At 43.8% G+C, this 15,125-nt stretch overlaps 1 protein-coding gene across 1 annotated transcript in view; it reads right to left on the bottom strand.

Moving 5' to 3' along the window:
• Positions 1–15,125, bottom strand: part of CNTNAP2 (contactin associated protein 2) — a 1,332,419-nt gene that overhangs the window by 216,161 nt on the left and 1,101,133 nt on the right. The window contains exon 15 of the mRNA XM_066262524.1: positions 5,830–5,957. Within this exon, the coding sequence (XP_066118621.1) occupies positions 5,830–5,957 (128 nt within the window). The remainder of the gene's footprint in view (positions 1–5,829; positions 5,958–15,125) is intronic.

The following is a 15,125-nucleotide window of genomic DNA, read 5'->3' as shown; positions in this document are numbered from 1 at the left end:
AAAGTAAAGTTACTTCCCTACTTTATAAATCACCATTACTGTGAACTGGTGGGTGGTTAGAAAATTTTACTAACAGAGATACAAAAGTGGGCGGTAGGTATAAAAAGATTGTCTACCCCTGCTCTACACCATCCCTGGGTGAACTTCAAGGTCACTATAACTGAGTTTGAAAAGTTCATACAATCTGGATTAAAGCAGCCACAATCCCACCATAATCTATACATTTTTTTTTTGTATTTTTCTGAAGCTGGAAACGGGGAGAGACAGTCAGACAGACTCCCTCATGCGCCCGACCGACCGGGATCCACCTGGCACGCCCACCAGGGGGGGATGCTCTGCCCCTCCGGGGTGTCGCTCTGTTGTGACCAGAGCCACTCTAGCACCTGGGGCAGAGGCCAAGGAGCCATCCCCAGCGCCCGGGCCATCCTTGCTCCAATGGAGCCTCAGCTGCGGGAGGGGAAGAGAGAGACAGAGAGGAAGGAGAGGGGGAGGGGTGGAGAAGCAGATGGGCGCTTCTCCTGTGTGCCCTGACTGGGAATCGAACCCGGGACCTCTGCATGCCAGGCCGATGCTCTACCACTGAGCCAACCGGCCAGGGCCATCTATACATTTTTAACGCTACAAATTTTTTACAAAATTAAAAAAAAAATTTAAACATCGAGGTCAGGGGCCAGTCACCTATGGCCTTCAGATCAAACCCAGCCCAAGTGCTACTTCTGTAGACATCTTCTTGGAGCCCATCTCACCCGTTTGCTTGCTCGTTGTCTGCGGCAGCTCTCAAGCTGCAGGGTGAAGTATTTGGGACAGAGCCTGTATGGTCTGGGAGCCCAGAATACTTCGTCTTCTCTTTTACAGAAACAAGTTTACTGATGTCCAATCTAAACGGAAGGCTGCCCTTTGTGGTGGCCATGGGGAAGGTGGACACAGTGGTTTTCAACTGCCATATGCCAAGTGTCTGCCCCTCTCTGAAGCCCACAGTCAAAATCACTCCCAGCCCAGGCAGGCGGCCCCTTCACCCTTTCTGGGTCCTCAGCTGCTGCACCAAAAGTGTCTCTACAGATGCTGACGGGGAGATGGTGTGTGCCCCCGGAGACACCCTACAGAGGTGACACTCATTTGTGCCCCCCCCCCCCCCAGATGTCTTCTCTGGGGAGAGACGCCTGCAGACACAGTCACTGCCTGCCTCTCTCGGTAAGGGAGTGGTCGGCTCGGGTCCTGGTCTGGGGAAGTCTTGCAGCCAAGTCACCCTGAACTTTTGTACCCCCAGGCTCCTAAGATTACATTCCCAGAGAACCTGTGTCTGCTACCCTTTGGATAAGATGTGATTACGTCTTTATCTGCGTCTCTGCCGAGGGTTCCTGAACGGGGTGTGCACCTGCCTTACTGTTTCCTTCTGGGGCTCTCCGAGTCACCTCTGCAGCTCTAACAGACTGAGGTCACATCTGAACCTCCCCCATGACGCTGCTGGCTGCCCTGAACTCACATGTCCTTGAGAAACACACACTCCTGAATTATTTCTACCCAGGTGTACTGGAAACATTTGCTTTTTGTGGCAAAACTTGCTCCTAATGAATTGTTTCAAGTCCCTGTATCCCTAGGGGAGATACAGGAAATCTTTACCCCTAAGGCTAAGAACAGAGCGATTAGCTACCAACCATTTTACTTCTATAATCAGTTAGAGTCACCATATATAGTATGGATAAGACCTCCACTTCCAAAAGCCAAATGATGTCCTTTCTGAACCTAATTCCATACAAAGTGGACCACCCCTAACAAGAATGATGATGTACAGTATTTACATTTGGAAACAGTTGGTTCTCCCCTTGGGGTGGCCCTGGGGTTTAAGAGGGCATGTGTAGTTGTACCACATTATTTTACCATAGCTAGTCGTCCGTCACCAGTCCCACTTCGGGCTCTTTTAGAGGACAGGTTTCCATCTGAATGTATTTGCAAAAGAAAAAAAAAAAAAAGAAAGTAGAGAAAAAGAAAGAAAAGCATTTTACAGCACTGTGTGGGAAATGGTGCAGGCGACCTGAGTGGAACCCACTGATTTTCTTTAGCATTTTGATTGTGCGGGTCCATGAGTTCAGGTGAATCGAAGTAGAAATGAAACCCAGCAGGTATGATGAAATCAACCGAAACGACCGAAATGCTTGGTCGGAGCCACGGAAATCGTTTCATTCTGCGACCGGCGGACGGCGCCGGGACCTAATTCGGGAGACAGCTCCTGGGGGCCGCCATCACTCCGCTCCTCAAAGAGAGGAGGAGGACGCTTCTCAACAATAGACTGGGTTTTGTGGCTGGCAGCTTGGCTCAGACTCCAGTAAATGACAGTCAGTGAAATCTCCATAAACAACAAGGCACACACACTATACCACTTGTTCAGTGATCAAGACTGGACTCCATCCCAACAACACTCATGCTGTGTTGATACCTGAACGTGAGTGGGAGGGGGCAGTGGTGGAGTAAGACCCAAGTGACATATTTTTAAGCCAGTCTGATCAGCGGTTGACCAGTGGAGGGGAGTGGAGTCGGGGACACACCCCGACCTTGGGTGAAGGCAGCCATTCCCTTTCTCTGCTCTGTCTTCCCTCCTGGAACCTTCTCGGAGGCTGCAGGGCTGCACAGAAATTTGTTGTGACATTGAAATTTTTTTTTAATAATTTTATTTTTTTAATGGGGCGACATCAATAAATCAGGATACATATATTCAAAGATAACACGTCCAGGTTATCTTGTCGTTCAATTATGTTGCATACCCATCACCCAAAGTCAGATTGTCCTCTGTCACCTTCTATCTAGTTTTCTTTGTGCCCCTCCCCCTCCTCCTTCCCCTCTCTCTCTCCCCCTTCCCCCCCGTAACCACCACACTCTTATCAGACATTGAAATTTTAAGAGAGATATTTGGTTCATCTGTAAAACAGAGAGGCTAATATTCAGCTTACTCGCCTCATGGGAGGGGTGGGGCTCTGTATCCAAGGAAGTCCTCCACATGTAAGCACTGGAAGATGCTAGGATGCAGAACCCATCTCACTCCCGTGTCCACGTGAGCGTGTCCTCCGAGTGAAGGAGAGGGTACCAGCGCTGCTGACCGCTACCTGGCCGTGCAGGTACGACGTGTACTGTTCTCTGCAGCCTGCGGAAAAGGAAGACTCTCTCTCTCTCAGACACAAAAGTATTCTATTAATTGCAACTAAATACTGGCTATGCTTTTGTTTCCAGGAGGTGTCAGGTCAGGAAAAGAGAGATGAAAGGTCTCTGAAGCCGAGCGCCACGGGCATACCAAAACCATGTAGTATCAGCGACTCCAACACCTATCAGCCGACCTCAGAGGGCATCTCAGGACATAAGCCTGGGGAGGGAAACGCCCGTGGGCTGGCCGTCACGAGGCTCCCCATGTTGTCTTCGCAAATGTCAAGTCTGCCTGAAACTCACAGCTTGTCTTTCCTTTCTGGAGAAATCAGCGGCAAGAATTTTATATTGCAAAAGTCTGATATTACACCATAAAGCCTTTTGTGTTTTCCAATGTTTTTTTTTTTTTTTCACGTGTATTTCTCAAAATGTGGCTTGAACTTCTTTTTATTTTTTAGAACTTTTTTAAAATTTTTATTTCATTAAAGAATTTTTTTTTGTATAGTCAATATTATTTTGTACTGGTTTTGGGTGTATAGCTTGGTGGTTAGACAATCACATACTATTATTCCCAGTCCGCACCCAGCCCCACACATAGTTATGATAATACTACCGACTATATTCCCTATGCAGTACTCTACAGCCCAGTGACTATTTTGTAACTGCCGATCTGTACTTCTCAATCCCTTCACCTTTTCCACCCAGACCCCCAACCCCCTTCCACCAACTGTTCAATCTTAGAGGGTATTATGTTAAATGGAATAAGCCAGTCAGAGAAAGACAAGTACCATAGGGTTTCACTTATACAGGGAATCTAAAGAAATAAATGAACTAACAGAACAGAAACAGACTCAGAGAGATGGAGTAATTCTTCTTATTCCCCAGAGTTCCTAGCAAAGTGCTAGAACAACAGCAGACACACAGGAAATCCTTCCCGAGGACTGATTTAATTGATTAAGAGAAAGCAAGCTAATGAACTGCTAATACACTCCCACGTATACTACTTAACATAGTTGGAATCTTTAAGAATGGTAACAAAAGTGTGCGGAAGTGGCATTTTTATAAATTTACTTAATCAGTTACCTAATGGAGAAAGAAAACTCTTTCTCTAATTCAAAGCTAACTTCAGAACGAGAACGGATGAGTGCAAAATATTTTATCTTTGCATGTTAACGAGTAATTGATTATGACATAAAGGAACTGATTTTCATTAGACAACACATGAGAACCTGCCTACGTTGAGAGTCGAACTATATATCTATATAGTCAATCGCTCAAAATTTGTTTAAAAATACATGTTTATTATTTTATGTCAATATTTTTTATAAATAGTTGAAACTAAATTTCTTACTGCACAGCTCTGCTACCTACATTTGTACTACAGTTCTGCAAATAAAGTATGACTGCTTAATAAATGCACAATAAGGCTCTTTAGGTCAGTCTCCGTTCTAAAGGCGGCTTTTTCATTTTCTCCCTGTGAGAAGAGAAAACTCCGTACCGATGCCATCTCTCTCCTGTGTCAGGGACACTGCCTTGTTGGATTGCCGACAGCCCTGACTGACTAAGGAGTGAACAGTGAACACGAATCGTTACATTCCTTAGCACTCTTCTGTGAGTGGATGCAGTAGTCTATGGCGCTAAGTAGGTCCGACTCTCCCTTGATTAATGCAAGTGGTGATAACATTCCGTCTCACAGAATGCTTTGCTAGGAGGAAATCCAGGTCCAGGCACTGGAACCTTCACGGCCTCCCCAGGAGGAGCCGGGACGCAGGGGTATTCTCATTACCCCAGCCAAGCAGAAGGAGGGGCTTGCTGGACCTCTCCTGACAAGTCAGCTACCCAGGGAACAGAGTCTAGGTCTCCCGATGCCTAGCCCACAATCGCAAATGCACAGAACTTGCAAGGCAGTTTGCTCAAATCACGTGCACACACAGGAAATGGGGGAACAGCACCTAGGATGCTCATTGCAGAATCCCTGTGGCACTTTGTCGCTGTTCCCCTCCGATGGTGCACAGAGCACACCGAAGGCTATCAAACAACATAAAATCCTAACGATGCCCTAATTAGGTGGAATCGTCACGCTAACTCCCGGCCTCCCACAGTCCAAGCCCAAATTCCTCTCCATGGTGCTGCATTGAAAATCAAGACAGTGACAGAAAAAATCTTTGGCTTATGAGGGACTATCAAGCTCTGATGATGATGGAGTTTGATAGCCATAACGTCAAACTTCATATGACCATAATCTAAGTTTACAACCATCCATTAAACCATAATGCAACTATTTATATCACCATAAACCAAGTTTATGGTGATATAAATAGTAATGTTAATGGCATTAACAGTAGCACTCGGTGGAATCCCAGCTGTGGGGCACTGCTTTTATGCTATTAGCATTGCTATTTATATATCACCGTGAACTGAGGTAGTCAAAGTTGTTACATAAGAACATACAAGGAAGGTGGACACCCACTCTTTATGCCCAAATCTAGGCTTCTGTACTGAAGAATCAGTAATTGTCGTTCTTCTCTACGTGCTAAGGCCCCTTTAGGTCTCCCCTTGGGCTGCCTGTGTTGTAGGATGTTTCTTTAGGAGTTAGAGAAGAGCAGTTTGCTTCCCATCGCCCCTCCGATTCGCGGGGAAACACTATGTGAAATTGCTATGTGAACAGTGCAAGTCACAACTGCTGGGCCAACTTACTGTCTCCTTGGCAACGCAGGGGGCCCACACTCAGTTTGGCTTCTGAGCCTTGCCGGTCGGTATCGCCAACCACCACCTGGTGCACCGGCAGGTGGTCTTTGTAGGATAAGAATCCGGCGTCCTTCCTCCTGAATCACAGAGAAAGAGAAAGAAAGGATCAGGAGGCTGAGCCAGAAACAGATTCTTTTTTGATCATCGCTCAAGATGTTGAATCATGGACCACGTTCCAACAACCGTTCAGAAGTGCGCAGTTCAAGAGTCGTTTCCTCTCTCTCATGGGGGGAGGGGTGGGCGTGGGGGAGAGGGGCAGGTTTCAGAAGCAACTGTGACACCCTCACCTGCTGGAAAACAGGAGTGACAGCCTGACTTCCAAGGTCACAACTGATAGGCTGCATGCTATTCTGGGTTGAGAGCAGACTACTGTGCTGTGTGAAGAACACCCACCAAACGCCAAGTGCACATGCGGAGCTGGCTGTCGTCACGGAAGCAAAAGTTCAACAAAGTCAACTTTACCTCTTCCATAATGTATAAAACAAAACATTATTTAAAAAAAACCCTAAAACGCTTTGTCTCCTTCCTTGCTTTAAAGCAGCTGCTGCCCAGGCTCTCTTCCCTGCTGAGCATCAGCTAACTAAGGGACACGTATTTTTCGTTCCTTCATCCCTCTTTGTTTTAACAACTGAAAGGGCTTGTGGGAAGTTTCCAACACAGAACACGTGCTCACTAAGTGTCTGTTTCCATTTACAATGGGACGGGGGGCTTCAGTTTGGCTCTCCTCTCAGATTCTTTCTCCTTTTTCCTGTATATTTAGCTTGTTTCCGGTCTCCTCCTTCTAGTGCATACCCACCCAGGATTAAAGAAGAGGATGAGGCTCATTGCAAAGCACTGATTCTGGGAGGGGACACAGACTTCCTCGCGGATGGACCCGAGGTCAACTGTGTACAGCACAGACGTCACTTCCCTAGGAAGTCCCTGCCACGGTTCCTTTCCTTTCCTTTTCCAAGCCAGACTGACTAATGTCAGAGGTGACAGAAGTTTACAAGGCACAATTTATCAAAACCTTTGCACTACCAGTAAATGAAACTGAAGAATTAACATGATTCATTAGGTGGACTCAATAATGTACTTTTACTTAGTGTAATCTATGCACTTTTAGTTAACATTTTTGAATGTTAACTCGGATAGCCCAATAAAGTTAAGTTTTCAAAATGAACAAAACAAGGAGGCAGATATTCAAATCGGTCACCCAAGATTATGTAAAATAATGTGTATCCAATCACACTGCAGTTGCTAAAAAAATCAAGAGTCAAATGAGTGAATTCTATTGATACGTTAGAGGAAATATTGGTTTCAACTTTATGTTATTTTTAAAAGGTGTTGTTTTTTATATTGGAAGTAAAATACTACTTCACTAGAACTGATACATTTTTATACTTTCTTTTGTGTGTTTGTAGAAGTTTTAAGGGTGGGGTGAAAATAAAAAAGTATAAAGAATACTACTCTAATTCATATGAAATACTCATCATAAGAGGACGTCAATCACTGAGCACCTGTGCATACTGGACTACTTCTTGTACATAACATCTAATCTGAAACCAGTTCTTCCTCACGGGCATCCCCATCTCTATTTACTGGTAAGGATGAGACTCGAAAAATGTATCTTTACCACTGTCACCAGCTCACAGGCGTAGTGTGTGGGTTCAGCTTTAGATTATCTGGATCCCAGCTTTAGAGGACTTTCAACCAAAACCAGAAAAAGCGAAAAAACAAAACAGAAGAGAACTGAACAATGTCAGTTAAAAGCCTCTGTCCTTTGATTTTCATTTATAGATGAGGTTAAAATATATCTTTTTACTGACTGATTAAAAAAAGAGACAGAAAGAAAGAGAGGGAATGAGAGAGAGAGAAGCATTCTTTTGTTGTTCCACTGAGTTGTGCATTAATATAATCAATCACTTTTTGTATGTGCACCGCCCAGGGAATGAACCCGCAACTGTTGTTTTGGGACAATGCTCTACCCCAGTGAGATAACCAGCCAGGGCAAAAATATATCTTTTTAGGTACCCTTATGTTCCTGAAATGTTGTTATTTATTTGTTAAATAGTAAGTTTAAACATACCTGTAAGTTTATACTCACATGCATCTCTTACTTCATTTACATACCAAGTAAAAAAGCTCTAGCATTACCTCATCCCCAAATTAAACCATTGATTTTAATCATATACTAAAGCTTGCAGGAGGTTGCTATAAAGTTTATAGGAGGCTGCTCTAAAGTTTATAGAAGGTTCAGCTAGTGGTCATAACACTTAGATATTTCTAACCAAACCCAGAAAACAGGAAAATATAATTATCAGCTGGAAAAAAAAAAAGACCAAGTTGCCTCCTCAATAATTTTTGATGAGCAATCTATACAGGGCTCCAGAGATTTTTAAAGCCACGAACAACCAGTGTGGGAAATTCACAAAGCCGCGGAACCGCGCTGGAAACAAATTGGTGGTGGGAGCAAATTCATGGATGGCGAGGAAGGGGTTGGAGTAGTACGAAGTTTCTGATGAGAGGCTGCAGTATAACCCCCAACCCACTGTTAAAAAATGAGGCATGGACAAAAAGAAAAATAAACAGATCAGGACAGAGACCCTTCCAAACACTTTATAAGATGTCCATCTCAGTACCTATGCAAAAAATTATTTTAGCAAATGAAGCCGTTGTTGAATGTTGTGATCTTTACAAATCGAGGGCAATCTCTTTTAGGGAGATAATCAAAAACTATTTATCACGTTAACATGATCTAATTACACCTGTTAGTGGGTCTGTCTGTTAGGAAAATGCTATCATCCATCTCAAAGGGGCCCTGAACTCTTGACTCTTGAGTCATCTTTCTATCAGTGTTGCTCTTAAAGTGGAAACTTGGTTCTATGGACTGTGTTGCTCTACCTGGCATTACTGTTCCTTGGTTGCCACCCAGTTTTCCTGAGGAATCCCACTGGACTGCTGTTCTCCCCCTCACCTCCCCCCTACCCCACCCCGCACACACCTTCTATTCTTATCCTGCTGAGAAATAAACAAGCCTCTAGGCAGCTTGGTCTTGCTCTTACCTCAGTGGTAAAAACAACAAGAAAACAAAAACAAAACAAAACCCTAAAAATAAACAACAAGCATCCCAAGCTTCTGCAATTGTGAGCCTACCAGATGTTACGAAAGTGAGCACACTACAAAGCTGTTCTATGATTCTAGCAGAGAAGAAGTCTTCGTCTTTGTAGGGTGTTTGAAACACTTGATTACTTAAAAAACTACAAGAATTTTCTTGGAGAGCTATAGTTCTACTAAAAGTGTTAGATTCATGAGCGGTAATTTTAATTAAGGGATTTATGCATTGTTCTTATTGCTTTCATCTCTCAAAGAAAAGCAGATAAGTAACTAACAGTTTTATAGCATTCCAAAATAGTATTCACAGTGCTTTCTCATGGACACTCTCATTTGAGCCTCACAACCTTGGAGGTTGGGTTGCAGACAGGGAGGATGTTTCCTGGCATCACTGAAATGACAATAGGGAGGGACTACATGTTCTTAAAAGAGCAGCCCTTCTACCACCACGGAGCAGGTCTAGGGGTTCCTCTATGTTCATTCACAAAAGACATGATCAGAAGTCAATGTCTTTGCTCACAGGAAACACGAAGCCACTCTAGGCATGGCTGGGTCATCAGAAGCTAAACAAAACAACACAATGGTTTAATCCACAATAAAGTAGAACGCTTAAAGTTCTTCTAATGGTGTCCTCAGTCACCACTGAGTACCGAGCATTCCTCAATGGATGTAAGGGAGTGTTCTCCACAAAGTAATTAGAGTAATTAAGAAAACAACCATTACAATTAGATTTTTAGAATCCATGTCTACGTCCCCTATGAAACGAGCGTAATTACAGATTCAATTACTCCTTTTCAGTGGGAATAGCTTAGGTTTTTCTTTTCTTTTCTTTCTTTTTTATAAATGCAAGATAATTATCTGTTCAGTTTAGAATCTCTCGGAAAGAACCTTGTAACCATTTTGGGATTCTCTGCACAACGTTCTTCGATTTTCCTACTGGAATGCAATTTCTCTGGGGTCAGATTTATTGTACTCGTGCTATTTTATAAACCAAATACTAGTAGGCACCTAAAAGTGGCTTACTCTGTATGTTTCATGATTTAATAAATACATAGACACACACAGATGCTAACTAACGAGGCACAATCCTAAAATAGTCATGAGGATGTGCTTATTCTATCAATCGTGGGAGATGAGAAAGAAAACCTTTTCTGCAACTGGAGTTCCTTGAAGGCTCTTGAAACATTTCTATTATTCCCTTTTGGTAACTGAGGTTTTACATTTTGTTTGGGAGGTCCTATTCAATTAGAAGCTTCATATAATATTAATATTGTTCAGGGCCCTGGCCAGTTGGCTCAGCGGTAGAGCATCGGCCTGGCGTGCGGGGGACCGGGGTTCGATTCCCGGCCAGGGCACATAGGAGAAGCACCCATTTGCTTCTCCACCCCCCACCCCCCCTTCCTCTCTGTCTCTCTCTTCCCCTCCCGCAGCCGAGGCTCCATTGGAGCAAAGATGGCCCAGGCGCTGGGGATGGCTCCTTGGCCTCTGCCCCAGGCGCTAGAGTGGCTCTGGTCGCGGCAGAGCGACGCCCCAGAGGGGCAGAGCATCGCCCCCTGGTGGGCAGAGCGTCGCCCCTGGTGGGCGTGCCGGGTGGATCCCAGTCGGGCGCATGCGGGAGTCTGTCTGTCTCTCCCCGTTTCCAGCTTCAGATAAAAAAATATATATATATTGTTCAGCATCCTTTTAATTTCCCACCCAACGAACAAAGAACACCTGGGTTCTTTCTCTTCACATCCTGAGTAACCCAGCGAGGTACTCCAAGCCTTTCCGTGACATGACAGTTGACACCTTTTGGGGTGAAGATTCTTGGGCTTGCCTTCTTGGAGAAAGGAATGACTGACAGAAGCACCAACCAGATAATTTCGCAGTGAGGCCTCAGCGTTGTGGTTAACGCTAGCCAGCAGGGAGTTTGATGTTTGGAGAAAACCAGAAATTCAGGAACCCTCTCAGGGACATTCCAAACCTTCAGTTAATTAGATTTTAATAAACAAGGTCATCTTTATTGGCAAGCTTACTTGGTAATTTAGAGGGTGAACCATTTATGATGCAGTCTAACTCACGCAAATGAAAAGGCACATAAATCCTCCCCTCAGAAGAAAGGCAATAAAATCCATCACCGTTAATTGAGGGACAGCAAATACTATCAAAGAAAGAAGAGGCCTGAACTTGTGTGGCTCTGCAAATCATGAACCATGCCAAACTTCATTTCGTGGCCCTCTTCTGGAGAGGATAAAACATTTGAGTGCCTTGGTGTTTTTTTGTGGATTCATTTTGCTCTTGTGAGAAGGGGAAATTGCCACATTCTTCTGATTGGGCAGCATGTCCAGGTTGCAAATAGTCTGAAAATGGGAAAGGAAAATGATACAAAGAAGCCTGGGGGAAGAAGATGTGGTCCTTTTATTTCCTTGAGGTGCCCAGTGCGTGGATGACAGAGTCTAACGTCACTTAGAGGCTGCTGTAGTATTAGTCTGCCTGGGCTGCCATTACAAGAGACCATGAGTTGCGTGGCTTACACAACAGGGATTGATTTTTTCACAGTTCAGAGGGCTGGGAGTCCAAGCTCAAGGTGCCAGGAGGGTTGGTGTTTGGTGCAGCCTCTATCCGTGGCTGCAGACAGCGTCCTCCCGCTCTGTCCTCACACGATCTTTCCTCTGTGCACACACGAGTGCTTGTTCCTCTTATAAGGAGACCTGTCCTATTGGACTAGGACTCCACCCTTCCAACCCTACTTAGCCATAAGCACCTTCTTAATGACACTATGTCCAAATACAGTCACTCACATTGTGGGTTGGGGCTTTAACATAAATTTGGGAGGACATTAATTCACAGTTAAGCTCATACAGTTGTACATTTTTTTATGTTGGGTTTTGGAAAACATTACTTCTGGGAGATGGCAGTAAGTTTTCTGAGGGGAAAAAAAAGATACTCAGATTCCCAAATTTTGGGAAATGCCAAAATTTGGGAATCTGAGTATCTTTTTTATATGTATATTCTATAATAAAAATGTATATTCTATATATAAATGCCATATATTGGGAATCTGAGTATCTTTTTTATATGTATATTCTATAATAAAAATGTATATTCTATATATAAATGCCATATATATATATGGCATTTCCCAAAATTTGGGAATCTGAGTATCTTTTTTATATGTATATTCTATAATTCACTCTTGGACACTCAAAATACCAATGAGTATAATAAAACCTCTGAGATCCATCTTGGACTTTATTTAACAGAGCATCCTGTAAAAGGGACACCCCCCACCCTGGACACACACTAACACCTTGAGAAATCATGTTCTTGCACTGTACCAAGTCTGGGAAACATGCTTGCAGCATTCTATGGGTTCTCTAGTGCAAGTTCAGTGGCAAAGCATTTATAGGACTTAAGAGGCAAGACTAAAAGACAGAAAAGTGGAGAACACCCGTGAGTGGTCTTTATTAAAGATGCCACATCTATAGCTGCACACTTGCCACCACCACACAAAGATAGTGTATATGTGTTCATACACAACCAGTACACCACAACTCTTGGATTTCTCTTAATAAAGCCCGTTAAATCAGTTGTCCTTCCTTGGGAAAAGAATGAGAAGCTACTTAATCCAGAAGTCCACCCACAGAGCAATGATAAATTGCGATATGTGTGTGTGTGTGTGTGTGTATTCACATAATGGAGTAACACTCAGCCATGAAATGAATGAGCCATACAAAAACACAATGAATCTCCATTCAAAAAAAATAACGTTGAGGAAAAAGTCAGACACAAAAGGAGATGTGTTGAATGAGTCCACTTACATGCTGCTCAAGAACAGGCAAAATTAAGCGAGGTTACAGAAGTCAGAATAGCAGTGACTTTGGGGAACACTGTCTAGGAGGGGCACAGGAGAGTCAGTAAGCTGACCATGTTCTACATCCCAATCTGGGTAATGATGTCATGAGCAAGAAATGATTGAGCTGTCCATCTATGATTTGTATGCTTCACTTCACACTTTTTTTTTCCTACGAAAATTATAGCTCAAGATGGAAAATGCACTGGTGGCTTGTCATTGCCTTTCTGAGACAAAGTCTTAATTCCCAATCCTGGTCCCTTCACAATGTAAACCCAACCTCTTCTTCCAACATTCCATACGCTCTGGAAGTTCCAGGCATATAAACTATAACGTAGTGTCCACTCCTTGACTCGTTGCCACGTGAACTACAGTATTTATCATTTTACCTAGTTTCTTCTACTTTTCTCTAGACATGCAGTTCCCTTTTCCAGAATGCTTTTCCTGCTTTCCCTGGCTATCGGAATCCACTTACCCCAAGTGCCCGGTTACCCTCTCATCTGTGAAATGTTCCTTGACATCTCCGAAATCAATTAATCACTTTTCCTCTGGGCTCTCATAGTGATTTATTTTCACAAACAATATAGTTGTGGCTGGCCATAGGGTAGGAATTTTTTGAGACTTGTTTGGTTTTAAATAGTTACCTCTTTTGTCTGCATAGTACATTCCTATGATAGAGCCTCATTTTTGGATTGAAGCATGTGGCCAAACAAAACTATAACTCTAACGACACAGTGGGTTTTATAATTACTTCATTGTGACCTCCTTGAATAAAGATTGCCTTACTTATTTTTGTGGCCACTGGACTTGACCTTGATATCACAATGGTAATCATCTGTGCATGTATATAAATTTCAGCTTTCTAAAGCAATTTGTATAGTGGGATTACCATGGTATATTTCACTATCACATTTTTTTCATTGAGTGATCAGAAGGCAAGATTTGATAACATTGTTATAACCCCCGTATGTTTCCTGGGCAGCATGGTATTCTGTTTACGAAAAGAGGGTCTGGTGTCAAATTGTGCTGGTTTCCATGTCTTCCTCCCACACTGGGTGAGTTACCTATCTAAGGGAAATGCAACTGAGCTATCAGACTGTAAATGACTTAGCACCGTGGCTGTCACCAAGCAAGCATTCAGTAAACATTAGGCTCAACCACATGACACTGCCAATGTTCAACTGCTTTTGACACACAAAAATGGCGGTTTCATATGGTTCAAAGTAATTAAACTATCATCACAATCATCATTATCACTTCCCTTTACAACACTGTCCAACAAACAGTGTCTCATCACTTCCTTTTTAATATTCAGGACCACTAGAACAGAAATGGAATGCATGTGTAAAGAAGGCTAATTCTGCTTCAGGCTCATGCTTTTTCCCAGATGAGGCAAGATCTCTCTGTCAACAGCAGGGAAGAGTTCAAGACAGAGAAGGACAACTTAGTCTCTGACTCTTTCTCTGAGCTTGGCCGCCTCCTGCATGCCTTCCCCAAACTTAATGCCCACAGCATAGACACTGACATCCTAACTCAAGTGCACACGCTCTAATGAGAGCCAGGCGTGAATTTCTTTAAACGCTGTCTCTACAGGCTGACTTGCAACAGGACTCCTGAACTTGCTGAAACTTTCAGACAGGAAAACCTCCCTTAATCAACAAATATATATATTTTTCTTTTTCCATTTTTCTGAAGCTGGAAACAGGGAGAGACAGTCAGACAGACTCCCGCATGCGCCCGACCGGGATCCACCCAGCACGCCCACCATGGGGCGAAGCTCTGCCCACCAGGGGGCGATGCTCTGCCCATCCTGGGCGTCGCCATGTTGCGACCAGAGCCACTCTAGCGCCTGGGGCAGAGGCCAAGGAGCCATCCCCAGCGCCCGGGCCATCTTTGCTCCAATGGAGCCTTGGCTGCGGGAGGGGAAGAGAGAGACAGAGAGGAAAGCGCGGCGGAGGGGTGGAGAAGCAAATGGGCGCTTCTCCTGTGTGCCCTGGCCAGGAATCGAACCTGGGTCCTCTGCACGCTAGGCCGACGCTCTACCGCTGAGCCAACTGGCCAGGGCAATCAACAAATATTAAGTGAGAGTCAATGAGGTCCCAGGTTCTGCTGTGCGTCTGGTGGGGAATGAAAAAAATTAATCACTTCTAGATCCGATCTTCAAGAAGCAGATGGCTGACTAGGTGCTCTGTGTCTTGTTTATTTTTCCCTTAACTTTCCTTAATTAAATTAATATAATATTCCTCCTCCAAATCACATCAGAGATCTGTCTGTTAAGTTCTATTTGTTTTCTTTCTTTCTTTTTTATTTTTACTAAATT

This window comes from Saccopteryx bilineata, chromosome 2 (genome assembly GCF_036850765.1).
Source record: "Saccopteryx bilineata isolate mSacBil1 chromosome 2, mSacBil1_pri_phased_curated, whole genome shotgun sequence".
Taxonomy (NCBI): Eukaryota; Metazoa; Chordata; class Mammalia; order Chiroptera; family Emballonuridae; genus Saccopteryx; species Saccopteryx bilineata.
This window is presented reverse-complemented; position numbering and strand designations above follow the sequence as displayed.